Source organism: Helicoverpa armigera, chromosome 17 (assembly GCF_030705265.1).
Source record: "Helicoverpa armigera isolate CAAS_96S chromosome 17, ASM3070526v1, whole genome shotgun sequence".
NCBI lineage: Eukaryota > Metazoa > Arthropoda > Insecta > Lepidoptera > Noctuidae > Helicoverpa > Helicoverpa armigera.
This window is the reverse complement of record NC_087136.1, coordinates 5,267,887-5,285,516: the sequence shown is the minus strand read 5'-3', so window position 1 is coordinate 5,285,516 and position 17,630 is coordinate 5,267,887. Positions and strand designations below refer to the sequence as shown.

The window sequence follows — 17,630 nt, the reverse complement described above, 5'->3', positions numbered from 1 at the left end:
CATTGTAATAAACCTACGTCCATCCCTACTTTTACGACAACCTCGTTTTATGAAATTCTTTTACGGACAAGATAAAAGGCTGGCTATTTATTGTGTGATAAAATTTTATTAGTCAACACTAGGTACTAGAAATTTCCATTTGTTTAGACTAGTATTTATAAAGTATTCGTAATACGATTAAGGACAGTACAGAAGTTGTAACTGTGTTAATTGTTTCAATTGTTTTGAAAAGGTGAGGGCTAAGCTTCATTAATTGGTCTCCTTTGAAGTTTGTATAGATCTTTTAACAAGTATTCTTTTGTAAAAGATTTTGGAATATACTTACAAGTTTTTCTTTAATTGTATTTCTAACGAAAAAATCTCCTGCCTACACACATTTTAATGATTTTAACGTTATATTAATACGTTATATAAGTAGCAAAGTAATATAAATCTTTCTCACGATTGACAAATCTATGTAATTTAACATTTTTATTAACTACCAGGTTCAAAGTCGGCTCGTTAAGTGAGCGACTCCTAATAGGCCCTAGAATGTCTGCTCATTTGTTGATGAAAGCAGCTTTTACATAATCTTCCTCATACATTACACTCTTGATGAAATATTATCAAATTAATACTAGCCTTCAAAAACGAAACCCAGCCGAGCATTTGACATGCATAAAAAGTTTCAATTAAAATATATCCTAAACACTTTTTGTTCCATTTAATATTTTTAAAAGCTCCAAACCACAATTTTAATTTTTTATTCTAATACTGGCCATATAAAACGAAAAAGGTCGTTAATCTCACAAAGTGTATTTGCGTACTGGGAAAAAAATTAAAATACGAAATTTGTCAGACCGCGTTGTGGTGTGCCAACTGGCTTTGCCGCAAAAAACTCGCTTAGAGTCGGAATCATTCTGATTCCGAAGCCAGGCTTGCGGTGGCTTCGGGAGGACTCGAGCGGCCTAGATTTCAATCCGAGAAACTAATTTCCATTTTATTTCATCTCTTATTTGGTTACATGATGAAAAATTAGATTAGAACTGTTTTTTAATACGGGGATCATTTTAGTTTCGGTTTTTAGATTAATCTGTTTTGTTTTGTTTGTTTCATGGCTCAAATCAGACTGTACTTTTTTATTCAAAGCAATAAATTGGGCCCTCTTCAATAACTGCTGTATTAAACAATGAGTTTTTTCAACCACAAAGCTACAAAGTGTTTTTATTATTCTAATGGTAGAAAAAAAATACAAGTGGCAATACGCACGTTTCTTTGTATTTGTAACGACTTGCCTAAATCCCCAATACACTTCCTCGTATTATTCTCATGTTTATACATTTCCCTCTTCTCGTATCCGCAATCCTGTCAATGACATTTTATTCAACTCTATCCTGTAAGAAAATATATTGCTTTTATGGTGTTATAAAAATATACTTCGAAGTTCTAGGGGCCAATCCTCAAACAGTGTTGGTCTACCATATGTTTTTTTTTCTATGAATGACAAGTGACCTAAAGTCAATAACAAAATCCAATCGGCATTTTTTACATTGCACAGAAATGGGAGCACGTTCGTTACTGTTTGTCACTTTTTCATTTGGGCACACTGGTTTGTGGCGATTTTACATTGGCAAGGGAAAGAGAGAGTTTGTACGTTGGATTACTGAAATGCTAGATTTTTTGTTGCTAGGATTACACAATTCCTAGTTATAAAGTAGAATAGGTCATTATACTCATTTTGTATTATTAGCTAAGCTTAGAATTAAGCAGTTAGAATTGGAAATAGTTACGGACTCAGTTTTATAATTTAATCTAATATGATTGCAGTAACATTCGTAACTTCCAACGTTTAAAAATGTAACTAAAGTAAACTCGATTTGAAACATCAGTCTATCCGGAACACTCGTAGACAGGTAAAATGGGCTTATCTGCTATTCCGGCAAAGCTTTTAGTCTGGAATATTTATAGATGTTCTCTCATGGCCCAGAATAAATTCCAAATTATGGATATTGTTTTCAAATGCATTAGCAGCGATTTTTAGGAATTCGTTGTCACATTACATCACATACACTTCACGTTCTTACTTTCTAGACCTTTCTTTTTTTACTGTCTTATTTAGCTATGTATACTGTGATCTAAAAGGCTGTAAATACGCAACTAGGTTACTATACATACATGAATAGTGTGAGTATCAAAGTGAGCAGTAGCGTGTATTTTTTGAACTTTTTTGAGCTTTGCCTATGTTGATATTTGCCTTTCCGTGAAAAGCTGCGCTGTATCTATAGACTTTTCGGGCACGTGAAAAGTGATAAAAACCGTCACACAATCCGATATCTACTTTATCAAAAGTAGATAAGATTTTAAAGAGAGACTTTGTATTTCACAAAGTACAGAATTCCCTTGGACTATCTTCTTCGAAATTTTACAGCACGCGTATCTATCGACGTCCAGACGCAGGAAAGCATTCGTTTTATTACACAAAAGCCCCACCCAAGTGAAACATTCACCCACTATCCTATTTAACAAGAATTACGACGCGATTTATTTCCAATCAATAAACTATCTTATCACTCGGGATTAAAGTTCTTTTTAGGTTACGTCCGAAGTGTATTTATGACATTTGTCGAGGTGACAAAGCTATTCGGTAACAAAATGTAAATAAAATGGCATGCATTAATTGCTAGGTTTTCACAGTTCGTTTATTGGCAACGAAGTTTCTTTTTTTTGTGTTGTTAATGAATACGTTCTTATAATGGAATCAGTGGGGAATTTGATACATCTCAGTGGGTTTTATTGGAATATGTTAATGTTATTGTTTCGATGGTCGGGCGGCCGAATGCGAATAACTGAGCTTACGATTCTCGATTCACTTCATTTTACTCGAGTAAAGCTTTTCATTTTAGTTGTTTTTTTATTATAAGAATTATATTTAATGCCCTGTAGGGATTGGGTTAGATCTATATTACAAAAGGCTTTATATTTAAGTGGTGCGTTGTAGTTCTATTCGCTCAAACTGGGTAAGGTTGCAACAAAGACAAATCTCTCGTTTAATCTATGTCACACATACCTACTATTTTGTCTGTGATCTGTGGTATAGCTACGTAGTTTGTAATTTAACCATATAAGATAAATATGCGTAATTAGGTAAGATTTAGTGCAACCACTTAGATTGATACCAGAATTTAAATAAAATTATTCCACGTATCATGTTTTTACCTAATTTGAACCATAAAGCGAAACACAACAAGCTTTTTTTATATAACAGTTCTACATAACCACTGCATTTTATCCCGTCGGTATTGTACAAAGGGGATAATAACCGAGACTGAAATTTTAAAAGCTTGCTGTCTACTCCCCTTTGTTTCTATCAGACAGGATTTCATCGGATTTCTGATCTGATCTTATTGTATCGTTTAATGCAATTTGCTGTAAATTGTTCATTTACATAAATTGGAGAAGGACAGTATACAATACACATTTATGTCATTTCGTACGATGTATAGAAAGAAGTCGTCTAGACTAAAACAATTGATAGTGCAAGATGATGTTAAAAATACGTCGTCGTTTTTAGCCTCAAGCTTACAGAAACTTTATTAAAAAATACAAGTACAATACACATTATTATAGCCCAGGATAAAAAGTTAACAAAATAAAATTAATCTTAGAAAGCGGGATAATGATAACGCAAAGGAAATCCCGATAAAATCATAAGTACAGCTTTTACAAAATGTCTCTAAAGATCGCAGTCGCAAGGATAGAAGCAAGAGACACATTTTTAGAAGTGACTATATGAGACCCGAGTGGAATTTAAATTCGGAGTATATGAGATTCTGCACGTATGGTGTAGGAAAACATTTTATTTTATATTTAATGCTGCCGCGCAGAGGTCGTGTTTTACGTTAGATAATACGATTATTATAATTGGGTGAGGTTATGATAAGGCGTACTTATATCTAGGATAAGAGTTGTTCCCCGCGGTTCCATCATTATCCGGAGGAAACTACATCCTGGAGCTGGATAATATGTAGGTACCTAACTGGGTATGTGTTCTTTTCTTGGCTCTAAATTATAATGCCTACCGAACATTTGAATCGGTTCCGTAGTTTTGACAGACACACAGAATTACCTACTTTTGTACCTATTTATGATATTAGTAAAGATTTGCTGTTATACATATCCTCGACTAGGGATATGCTCTAATGTACGTTATTAGAAGCAGTCAGTGAATAAATTATTACGGCATAAGTGTGTTGTAACTCCATCTACAACTAACTGAATACTGTAACATTTAGTTGTTTCCTTCATTAAGCTCAAGATATACAGCTAAAACCCACTATTTTTCCTTCCTTTGCACATTACCATAGAAATTGGAGTTATACGTATAATATACATGTAAAGTGGCCTTTCTTTCCAAGTGCAAACCCTTTATAGGTTAGGTGTAAGCGTGCGATGAAGCAAGTTATTTCATAATACGTAGTTTTATACCCAACGTTAGACGCTTTATGGTCACCGTGGTACGTTTGTTTTATGTTTCAATTATTGGCCACTAGAGTATTTTTAGTTTTGTAGACGCATTTTTCTTGAAAATCGTGTTACTATGTAGTAAAATAAAAACTACGTTAAATAAATTACAGTTAAAAATGCTGCGGTTACTTGGAAAATATCGGTGCCTAAGCAATATGTTTTTTCAATTAAGTTTTACTAGCAAACATCCAAAAGATTGATAAAAAAATACTAATAAAGTTTCATATATTTTCAAGTTTTGATAACTTTGAATAAAAAACGGCACTGTCATTTGCCGCCATCATCATTGTCAACTAAAATTAATTTTTTCAAAACAACGTTGATTATAGTAACTTGTCGAACAATTATTTGTGTATTTGTACATTTAAGCCAAAACTCAACCGTCAATACACAAACATTATACTGTGGTAGAAAACGGATAATATATTCACGCTGTAATCCCCGAATACCAGCAGACATTCAATTCATTTCATTCAATGCGATTTTCTCATCGAGCTGGAGAATTTCGAGATACTGGCAGTCTTTGTCTGGGCGTTCAGTTACATAACTTTAAATTCGGAAGAAAATTTATCGTTCTTTAATTAGATTGCTCTAATTTGTTCGTAAAGTTAATTTATTATTGCCTAGTGTTTCGTTGTTTCTTGCGTATTTTATTGTAGTTTTTCTTGTTGAACAGTGTTTATGTTTTATACTTAGATGTGTCCTGTTACACCGATTTTTGTTGGTATCACTGCAACAGTGTGATGGTTGAAAAATAATACGATTATCAGATATTTGTGCATGTCAAAACTTATCTCGACTTAAAGCCAAACTTATTACCAATTTAAGTGCCGTTATAAATCTGTATTTATCTGATAAATTTAAAACAGTAAACTAAAACCAGTACCTCAATAATTTCTTAAACGCAAACACTAAAGCCTGACCAAACCGCACAATTCCCAATTTTATTACCAACATACAAAAATAAATGGGCTAATTATCCCAAAGCAACCCTTGGTCATGCAATTTCGAAAGCTAACTCCTTCCGTGACATAATCACGTACTAAGAAGGGATTCCTCGCTCCTCTAACTGGCCAAAAAGGTAAATTCGTGTTTGTATAAAACCTACGTAACTGCGCACTTAAACATAAAAGCTTAAGCAATTATGCAAAGGAACGTGAAAATTGCAATAGGAAATGTTAACACCTAAATAAAGCTAATCTTTTTTATACAACGAAAAAAAAACAGTTATTTTTTGTATAAAAGTAGCTTTAGAACATAGTCAGAATCGGCTACCAGATGTTTCTAAGTAGATTGTAATCCTATACTACAACGAACAGAAAATATAGAAATAGTAGATATTTTTCTTTTAAAAGCTCCCGGATATTGTATTACAACAAAAGGAAATAAGCATCGTTGGACTTTTCTGCAATGTTCAGCTCAACTCTAAAGTTAATGTAGTAAACATTTTCTTCTGTGAAAATTAAATGAGAATCTGTCGAGTTTCCAACTGTAGTTTGTAGGCTAATTATTACAAACAGTTTCGTGGAAATATTGTAATCGTTACAGCAGATATCCCTTAAAAATTAAAATTGAGTTTATTCCTTTATCTATTCTTAGAACAGTCATAAAAAGTCTAGTTTACCATATTACCAATACATACATCTACTGCCTCTATGTTGATAAAAATGTAACCACAAAATGTTGTGAATCCCAACAGAATACGGCTTTGCGTTTTCCGTTAACCTCAACAAAAGCAAATATTTAAATAAGTCAATGATAAACAAGTATTATCGTTAATTATGAGTAGCGTAAATAAAAGGTAGGTCAGTATTTTATGTTTTATTATGAATATAAGTGTAATGATTAAGGTTGCCCTTGAATCTTGGCAATAATCAATAAATCTTCATTCTTTCTCAAAAAAGCTATGATATAAAAACATTAATTACACGTTATCGAATTAGCTAACGTCACCAATTGACCGTGGGCACAAATGTGCAATGGCCAGTCATATTTTTCATTCGAATGCAACTTTCTTGGGTCTTTCATAGAACTTTGAGTAGTTCTGATAAGTTACTTGGATTGATAACGTTATTCCACAGTATCGCAGTTCTCAATTAATTCGTTGACACTGAAACTTGGGATTAAGATGGTATCGTGTCATCGCTCCCTTAGGAGTGCGTTTCCATGATATCGCGGCGGGAACTTATCGCTGTAGTTCCTCTATCTATCGTATTACTAGTATACCGGCTATATGCTACCATCAACTTTCTAGTGATGCTTACAAGCACAACAGAAAAAGTGTTGTAAATTTCAGACCTATATGACAAGACTTCCATAAAATATAAAATAAAGTTTTTCTGTTTCTAAACTCGAAAACGACCACAAAGATTTGACTATAATTTGACCAAATGTTTTCACCAGTAATTGCATATTTATATTCGTTAACTGAACCATAAATATCACTTAAAATGTATTACCAAGCAGTTTCATGCAAGTGGCTACTTTAAAATATCTCACAACATTTCAAAACTGCATGACCATCTGTCGTCATGACAAAATGGAAACGTGCCGTCAGTATGACGTAACTATGCCCTATCTGATGGCCGAAGCTACATCGCAACAAAATATATACCAGGACATGTCCTTTAGAACCGTCTCAACGATCTTGGCGACTATCAAACTTTATAGCAGCACTTTGTTAATGAATTTAGACGTTTAGACAGAAGTTTTGTTAATTGCTGTCTATTCTTTTTCGATACACTGAATTAGCATTGCCTTTGAAATAAAACGTGTCTTATTTTAAATAAGACGGTGTTAAGACTGATCTAGGTCATTTAGTTTCAAGTAATATTGTGACCATACTATGATTTATGTTATCAATCGTTGAAACAATACAGGTACACGCGTGATTCCAAAACAAATAGGTCATTATCTCAATTCAAATAAAAAGTAGTTCAAAACATTTTAATTACTGATTTTAAACAAATATTGCCTATTATTAGTACCGTTTATTGATAGACAACAAAATTTTAATCGACTACAAAATAGAAAGTGTAAATTGTAGAGTATTCCTATCGTTTAAATAGTGCTTCAAACTGTCGACAATATCGATATTTACAATCGAATCTTGATTATCGATTCTAAACCTCAATGCTTAAATAGTAACTACAGTAGGGCAGTCTTACTAGCAATCGATGTCGCCGGCGTGCCTTGGTCTCAACGATAGTCGTAGCTTCGATAGCAAACGAATAATTAATCGGTCAACCGACGTCTCTTGCCCCATTTTCCGTTAAATTGGGCTACGTTTTATTTCCTTCGTATTGTTGGTTCGAAGATGAATTATTAGCAAGAAATACACTGGGCAAAAGCATCAGTTTCCTTGGAAATAGACGTGAATATTTTAAGACTACCGACTGTAGTGGACGTTATTGATGAACATACGAGTTTTGTTCACCAATGACGTAGGGAATGTGGTTCGATTTTTTACTGGCAACAAAAACGTAGAAGGGTTTTGTAGTATTAAACAAACGGTGTTGCCAGTTCGTCGCCTATGAATACTGCACACGGAACAAGTCACGTTGCTCGGTTGACTTCTAAAACTTGCACGGGCTAGTAAGCAACTTTTGTTTCTTAAGACGAAGGAAGCTGGAATATGAACTTTGTAAAGTTATCTTAGAATATCTTCTTCTATACGAGTATGTTGTACACTTTTTCGTGAGATGAGTGATATTAGTTGCTCTGAGATATTTCGCAGAGTTTAAGTACAAAGCATAGAATTTTGAATAGATCTTTTTGAAAAGATTTTAGTGCGCGTAAAGCTTTTTATTAGAATAGAGATTGAATGTAAATGACGTAGAAAATGATTTGTAGAGAGTCTGCTTCGGTTTAGGGGACAGCAAAAGCTTAAAATGATTTATTGAAGAAATATACATTTTTGATTTATAAGGCAATATGTGGTCTTATTTTTCTTTTATTTAGGTGTGTTTGAAGTCTGAATATATACGATAGCAGTTATCCTTTAACTCGCAAAAACAGGCAACTAGAAAAAGTTACATAAATAGTGCAATTCAATGTGATATAATAATACAATATAGTTTTAGTGATATTGTGGATTTAGTGTCTATATAAAATAGACATTCTTGGCCTTATTACAAAAACTTAAACATCTGTTGAACACTTGTCTAAAAAAAGTGTGGCTGCAAAACCGACCTTACTGCAACGTCATAATCTGTCATTTTTTTAGGCAATTGTTCAACAGATGTTTAATAGTTTTTGATTTACGACGGTTTATTTCTGTTATTGACTTACAGGTCCAGTTACCAAAGCTAAACACTGCCATTAAAGCAAGTTCGTTAGGTAGTTATTTGTTCCCGACACAGGCATGTCGTTATTGAGTGCATTGTCATTGCTGCCAACACCAATTGGGGACTACAGCGTTTCCAGTTTCTATTTGTATTGTTTTTGTTGACACAGATTTTTGGAGCCAAATACTGTACACATTTGGAGGTTTCAACATTTTTTTGGTTAGTCCGCAAAAATGATGGGATTGATTTATTTTTGTACTTTTCGTTCTATTCCTGCCCATACATGAACGTAAACACATAAATTGTAAGTTCTGTACTTTTAGCAAACATGCAATTTTAATATTGCTTTGATGATATAGAGGATATCATCAATCCTTAGTATTCCAGATATTATGAAATGGTGTTTTTGTGACTAAAAATGTGACGACAAATCAAAGAGCACCTTCTTTTTTTAAAATTCTCCATCTATACTGATTCAAAAATTACAGATTAAATATCAATGCCAAATCAAAATGTAACTGGTATTGACCTTGTAACCCATTATAACTCTTCAGTGGAAATCCTTCATTTCCATCAAATTATTACTAGGCAATCCAATCATTCATAGTATTATAGCAATCATCTTGATGACCCTTATTTGCAGACAAAATAATGAGTTTGTTTTCCGTTCAATTTCGCATAACGTAGCAGTACTAGAATTCATCAAACGTTTTATTTAGTACGAAAACAAAGCCTATTCTAGGAATGTCTGGCCTATCTTAAAATAGCCTTAACTTTGCTTGGCATATAGATATACCCGCATCTGTATGAGATTCAGTCTGAATCTAGTCTGTGTTTATTGGGCCACTTTGAACTTTGACGCTGTTGGCTTTGTGAAATGAAAATTGTTTTCAAAGATGTAGTAACAAAGTTCTTGTAATGTTGGATGTACAGTATAAGTAATTTTGGGGATCACTCAGTCGCAAAGTTGGACTGTGAGAAGGCATGTATAAATCTTAATTAAGACTTATCTTAATTCTTTGTCTCTATTCGAAATTCTTTTTCTTTAATGTATGTTGTTTTGTAGTTATCGCAGACACGTTTATACGTAAATATTACATGCATAAACAATCCACAACAACAAGGATAATATATAATATCAGAAATTTTGACCAAAATATAATAAACGTACCTTTCTATACCTTAATTAGCATACGTTTCACATCTATAAAAGTAGAACACTTAAAAAGTAACATGCTTTCTATTTACATAGGTACAAGTTTATTAAATTCCCTGATTACACATATTTTTAAGCTACCCTAATCCGGTTACTAAGTTATTAGGAGCGCTGCCACATGCGAAGCCCAACAAATATAAGAACAAGTTGGCGTTAACGTAATGCCTCCTATTCGTTTCCGTTCAATCGACCTACATTTTTACCACGGTCCACTGCCTATCCTAGAAAAATAACCTTGAAGAAAACATTATTTATCTATCGATGCGGGATTCATGCTTGGTCAACAGAATTTGTATTCACATTTAGTGCGCCAAAATTATCAAAGCCAGTCGCAAACAAATGGGGTTCTATTCAAAAATGTGCAAGGGTCCTACAAGCAAACATCCAATTTATCATTTACCTTCTTCTGTTTGCATTTGAGAACAATTTCGTTCGAAACATTCATAAAAACACCAAAAATCTTTCACACAGATCTCCACAACTACTCACGTTTCGTCCAAAGCAATATCAAAAGCGATATTTAGCACTAAATAGTTCTTCAAAAGCTCCAAAGACTAAAATAAGTATAGTTCTCGTCCAGTTACCTGTGTCATCTGATCCCGAGGTCCTGAACAGGCCTAAAACAGAATTTAATGATACTTTGTATAATGTTATAGCGATCGATATTTAATTTTGTTTTCCGCTTGAAGCAACAGTTTTAGCGTTAGGCTAAAAATGAACCCTAATTTAAAAAAAGTAAAACACACAATCATGAATACCAAATATTATTATAATTGAAATGTTAAACAAGAAATATTTTGCTATTGTTTATCATGTGATTGTAAAATTAAAGCTATTGTGTGTTACAGTTGCGCCAAAAGCGGAATTAAATTATTTCATCGAACATTCCAGCATTTATCAAATGCAAATTTTCGTGTTCACTGAAGAGGAAATTTAAATCTTCATTAAATTCGCTCAGTTGAAGTTTCACTTGTGAATTCAAACAGTTGTTCGAAAATGATATCGTGATTATGCATCACCATTTAGTCTATGAGTGTAAAAGTTTAATTAATCTTTGAATGAATTTCAGATGATCCGTAGTGACATCTACTTCAAACCATTCAATGAATTATTATAACTATTTTTCGCTAACGTTCCATAAGAGTAGAAAATCTAAAGTAGCTAGAAGCAAGATGAAAATGAAGTTCAAGATACACATGAGATGAGAAAACAAAACACTAGATATTAACAGTCAACTAAAACCAAGAAGAAAATAAAAGAGTTAGTAAAATAAGTTCTATATACAAAGCTTGTAAAACACAAACAGTCGATCTGAAAAACGAGTCACCACAACTGTGGTTCAGGCAGTCAGATACTGCCGCTATAAAATTTTATTACTTTGAAAGCTAACAGTATAAAAACATCGAATAACGTATAAACTACCCATATCCTAACTATAAAGAATATACTGCTACTATACTCTAGTCCATTATCCTTTCACACTTCAGTAATTTTATTGCAATCATAAATAGTGAACTTTATAAAAATGAGGGATAGTATTTAACACCTAGGAAGCAATTTTCAAAGTCTGTAAGTTAACTCATATAATTGTCATCCACTTCGCTAGAGAATCGTTGAACTTTTCAATGAACTGAATTCCTTGTGTATTATGGAGCAAGTTCCTTGCTCTCGTTTCAATGAGGCTCATAAATAAGGTGCAATTTTAAAGTAAGAGCATTCGTTACGAAATGAACTTACTGCAGAACCCTTTACAGCTTAAATACGGGACATAGTACGGGATAATTGGTTTTAAAAGTTCATAGTCGCGAACAATCCAGACGCTATCTGGAACAATATGAAAAGTTGAAGTTTTAACGTTTGACGCTAAGTGTTTTTGCTCTAATGCACCTTTTGGCGTATTGCCAAGTTTGTGCACAATGGGCGCAGATTCCTGTTATGTCCTAACTCGTGTAGCTTGTAGTGGATTTATTGCATATGTTGTCCGAACGAGGCTGTTGTACGTACATTGCCTCTGTGCGCGTTGACCGTCCATCAAATTCTCACCACCTGTGTTACTATATTGTTTCCTATATCGATTGACGTTCATTGTTGTTCGATTTGATTGTTGTAGTAGGTACCTATATTGAGTATTTCGTGAAGAACCAATAAATATTTTTATTGGTATTTTATGGTAAAAACGTGTAGATATTTATGATATTTCAATCATCGTGCTGATTTTGGTACTTGGATTATTTTTTTTATTAAATATATGAAACTTTAGAAAATAGAAAATATTTTTTATTCCAAAGCCGAAGTAATGATTTCTGAATTTACTCGCACTGCTTCCAGTAAACATAATTGCTTGATTTCAAAGCTTCAAAATATGTTCTCACAAATAAAGGTTTCCTTTCATATTTGTATAATATTTCTATGCTTCAAAATTTCTATTGAAAAGGAAAATATCATGAACGTAATGTTCCGGGAATTCATTACAAAATATGTCAAGACTCCGCTTCGAGTATCATAATCTGCTACCTTCCACTCTTATTCAAGCGGCAGTCAACGGTATCACAATTCTTACATACCGAAATAATTCAAGTACATTTTCAGAAAACATAATTCCATCTATTTGAACCACGTACGAGTACATAAATTCGCCAGTGTTGTTGTAATAAATATTTTTATTGCCCTTTGTCTCAGGCTCTACCTCCTTCAGTATTTATTGAACCTATACTTTTATGTTCGATAAATTATATACGAATCACTTGAAAAGAGACACATAAAATGTGTTTACAAACCTGTGTAGTATGTACTTTAAATTTTTCTTAGCAGCACATTAATATCTTTAATGCAATTTCCATTTTTAGTTTACAAAGCAATATTATTCGTTGCCAATAAAAAACAAATTGATTCACTCGAAAAGCTATTTCGCATATTTATAGTTATAACATTTATAAAAATAAGAGATATATAAAGAGATTCTTTCGATAAATAATGTCGTTGTTAATGAAATAAATCAGCCACCGTACACATGTTTGTTCAGAGTCAACTGAGAAAATAATTGCTGCGTTGAACAACCGAGACTGCATCACGTTGTAACAGTCAGCTTTAAGTTAATTGGCAAGAATTTTGATGTTTCTATTTATAATTGTGTATAACAGTCTTTTTTCTGTACAAGAAATTCATAAGAAGCAGTCTAGAGTCTACAAATTTTATGTGTGGGCTCTCTTACTGCGTGATACTCAACTGAATATCATGAAAATAAATCCTGTAGTATAAAGTAACTGTGTACCTACCATCTACAAATTGATTAGCTGATGTTAATGAATTATTAAAGTGTATTTTAAAAATAATAGAGCAACACTATAATAAATTCAATATTTCTTAAACATATACATAGGTACTACAGAGAGCACGCACTGTTAATAGGTATTAAAAACCATAGTGTATATGTTACGGGTAATGCTAGAAGGTGGAGTAAACCTAGGTTTACCCGGGTTGACTTAGTATTACCCAAGCTTCTTGGGTAAAGTCCGAATAATAAGTAAAATACATTTTAATTCGGGGTTTACCCATGCTCACCTTGGTCTACCCAACTCTGACTGGGTAATGTTAAAAATTTGTGTAATTAATTAGTGAAATGAAAATCCAAGATCATTTTAAACATTTATAATTTTAAAAAAACATATACAGGCTTGAAGAGCATAAACTTAATAGCTTTAATAGAAAAAAACTAATAACGGTCGGTGTTGTTCAAATTGAAATTATTTATTTGAGCAAGATAAACTGCTGTGACATTTAAAATTGCACAATTTTCCTGCAGCTTTGCATGAACACTTCTTTGTGGCACTTTCTGTTTTGCAATTAAACCTTTTTAGAGTAACGCCACGGGCTCGAAAATTACGCAACACCTAACATTACCCAGTCAGAGTTGGGTAGACCTAGGTGAGCATGGGTAAACCCCGAATGTAAAATTTATTTTACTTATTATTCGGACTTTACCCAAGAAGCCTGGGTAATACTAAGTCAACCCGGGTAAACCTAGGTTTACTCCACCTTCTAGCTTTACCCGTAACATATATTTCACTTACAATTTCGACTTACTTCTTAAATGGAGCTATAAGTTTGAATACATCCATCTGCTAATTCTCTTATTACAAAACAACTTGCGTACCAGTTTCAGTTTTGCAACTGTGCACATTATGTATGTTCAAACATGCCTATATCTACTTAAAGTGCTACATTTTACTCGTATAAAGGTTAACAAAGTGATGATTAATTTCATTAAGTTGTCCTGTAGGATTGCTGCGGTTGTCATTTGCACGGCACCGTGATTGCGAAACAATTAAACAATTTCCCGTAGTTATGTAACTTTGTTTTTGTGACAAACTGTTTTAATTGTTACGCTGTAGTTCTTTGTAGTTTGTTTATTATGTTTTTGTTTCTGTTTTTATTTTTAAGGACTGTAATTAAACTTTTTTAATTTGAAGACAATATTCTCTGCATTTCTGTGAAAATTCCTCGATAATGAACTAATGAAATGTTTATTATATACTACACCAAAGTTTACTACAACATGGTATCACAATTGATTGCTAAACCAATCCATTAGCACTAGAAATCTGTGCTCCGATAAATGTTTTCTAAAAATCGTGAAAGCCACCCGACGTTTCAGGTTATAACGACAGAACGAGTATGATCACCCCGATGACTGACAGACGATTAATCTACCAGCCAATGGAGATGAAGTACTTTTACATCGATTAGAACGCGCCTTCCAATGTGTTTTTTTATAAGGAAATATGATGGAATATATGGCCATATTTTTCCGCATAATTTATAAGTCCAGAGCTGCGTTAAGACGGACTGTGGTTAGTTCTTATTTTTCCAAATAATAATTGCCATTCATATAATTTTTGCATAAAAACGACGTGATATTAAACATCGAATGTCACTACTTCTTTTGCGTATATAGCCCAAAATCAACTTAGATAATTACGTATGTTGGATTAACTGTTCTAGTGATATTCTAGGTAATGGTTTAATTATTAACTACAACAAAATATTTTTATTGTAGTGTGTAGTTCAGCTAACGCAATCTCTAAGTTTAAACTCGCTAACAAGACACAATTTATTTGCTACAACATTGTATTTTCAAATCGTCCAGCTTCTAAGTCAGTATTAATTATGAGGTCTACTTTCCTCGCCGCCTCAGGCTTTCACATATTGAGTTTCCTAGTACTCTGAGAGTACTTTATATAGCACACGTTAGAGGCTAGAACTAGTGGGTCAGATCAAAACTTGCTGCAGGAAGTTAGATAGGTAAAAGTTCGTAGTAATTAAGTACTTCATTTCTATAACAATTTATTAGTTTACAGGAGATTAAAGGGACGCTTATTGTTGATAAACAACAAAATAAAAACAAGCCTTAAATGGATCGCTGTTTGATTAATTTTGTGGCATACATATTTTAATACATGTATAACTAATTATAACAGACGATTTTAACACGAGAATAAAGTAATTTTCGTACTGAAAGAAAAAAAGGGGTACCCTAGAAAACTTCTAAGACTAAATCAAATACTTTAACACCTCAGAAGTTCAAAAGAACGGGTTACTTGCCCTCGTATAAAAGTCCTTTGATCATGAATACTTAATTAGTTGAGGAACTTACAAACTGTGACTCATTGCTTTGTTAGATAAGTTGCAGTATTCGAACATTTTCAATGCAAATATTATTCAACACAAGTCTTCTATGCAAACTAGAGAGCCTATAAAATATTGCGACTGGTAAAAAATTGCACTCGATTTTTCGATACGTAATAAGTTATAATCTTTGAGATTTATCGCATAGATTTCGTAAATCTTTGCATTATATTGAATTGAAAACATCTAAATATACATTTATCATTCCATGTGTGGCTTAGTAAGGCCAATGTATCATATTAGTGTTATTAATGGTGTTTTTGCAAAAAATATTTTTTTCAAGTATTATAAATTGTTTTTGAAGAATTATTTTCTTTATAGAAATTGACCTTATCGTTCGTCTTTCACACGGTTTCATTAATCCTCAATCGACTTTAATATGTTACTAAAATGTCAATCAAATATATCAAGGGTTAATTTTGACATCGTCTTATTTTGTGTTTTCTTAATCATAACTTTTCAGAACTTGTACATAAATCTTAGTCATTTTATTTAATTACTTTTAAATAGTTAACAAATATTTTATCATTCATATCTAGTAACCTGTAATTAATGCAAATTAAAACAGTAATCAAATAAACATGACATCTTCACAACAGAAGTTCTCAATTAAATTATCATATGATATGGAAATATTCTTGCAACTAGAAACTTATTGTTGTCAATACGTATGTTTGGAAACTAAAGTTTAATAGTAATGAACTATTATATTCCAGTGAAACATGTTGATAAAGTACAAGGCCACGTGATGATTCCCTTCAATAACATTAACTTAACATAAGTATTCACCTTCAATTCAATACAAATTCGCTCACCAAAAATTGTTCAATCAGACCAAACACGCAATACAAACAAAAATCGATTGCTTCCTATTCTAAACGATTCCACCATGTCACTCAGTTTTCTTGTCATATTTTGTACTTAAAACTGGAGCATCGCGATCTCTTGGAAACCATTAATCATGTATAATATCGACGTCGGTAAGCAAGTCTTCATTACGTAAAGGGCTTCCACTCGGTTACCAATTAATGGGTACCTCGTTAACGACAGCTTTATGCAGCGCTAAAAGATACTTGAATGGAGGGGAATAAATACTCTTTACGATTTTGCGCTGTTTTTTTTTTTAAGTGATGACCTTCTTTGTATAGTGGTACCGAATTTTTTGTACAGGTGATAGTACAGTCAACTGTAACAAAAAACGATCAGACTTTACGAACTATTTTGTTCAAGTTCTAATTTTAACTTCAGCTTTTGTTATTATTCTAATTTTAAATTGTTTTTTTTTTCTTTATCGTAATAATATTTCGATAAAATTGAATTTGGAATAGAATTTTAGTTCAAATCGTGTTAATGGAGTTTATATGCAAAATTGCATGATTTATGAATAGAGCTCGCATTGTGTCCGGTATCGATGAATAGAAATCTCTATGCTCTCAATTAACGAGCGTTATTACAACCTAAATTCTATATTCCTATAATCAACAAAATAATCCAGTATGCATTATATATTTTACCTACATCATTTACGTATATTAAGTACCTACATAGCTATGAAACATGGAACGAAATGTTTCTGGACTAAGCAGAATAATTTCAAACTTCCAGTCTGGTAACTACATACCAATTGATGCATCCTTTTATTAGATACTCGATGTGTATTTCTCCAAACAGGAGATTTCTATGCAACGTCTAAGAGATTTAAATTCCACTGTGGAACAGAAACTTTCTCATTTGACTTATATGGGTATCTCATCTTTTGAACCTAAATCTGTATGTAATGCAACCTTTACTTAGGGATGGGAATTCATGGCGAAAAAATTACCCTTTTCAATATGGGTAGAAACATTGAAGGTATGAAACTCTTAAATTACTAAAACCCATCCGTATTCTTTCGAATGGCCTATGCTTTCCAAGACAGTAACTCTTGCAGACAATCCCGC

General features: G+C 32.7%; 1 protein-coding gene across 8 annotated transcripts in view; it reads right to left on the bottom strand.

Annotated features, from left to right (window-relative positions):
- LOC110381087 (small conductance calcium-activated potassium channel protein) overlaps window positions 1-17,630 on the bottom strand; it is a 121,649-nt gene that overhangs the window by 86,806 nt on the left and 17,213 nt on the right. For 7 of the 8 annotated variants that reach the window (XM_064038793.1, XM_064038796.1, XM_064038792.1 and 4 more), the window contains one exon: window positions 10,590-10,622. The exons of the other annotated variant lie outside the window; for it this stretch is intronic. In XM_064038793.1, coding sequence (XP_063894863.1) covers window positions 10,590-10,622 — 33 coding nt within the window. The remainder of the gene's footprint in view (window positions 1-10,589; window positions 10,623-17,630) is intronic. 8 annotated transcript variants of the gene reach the window in all.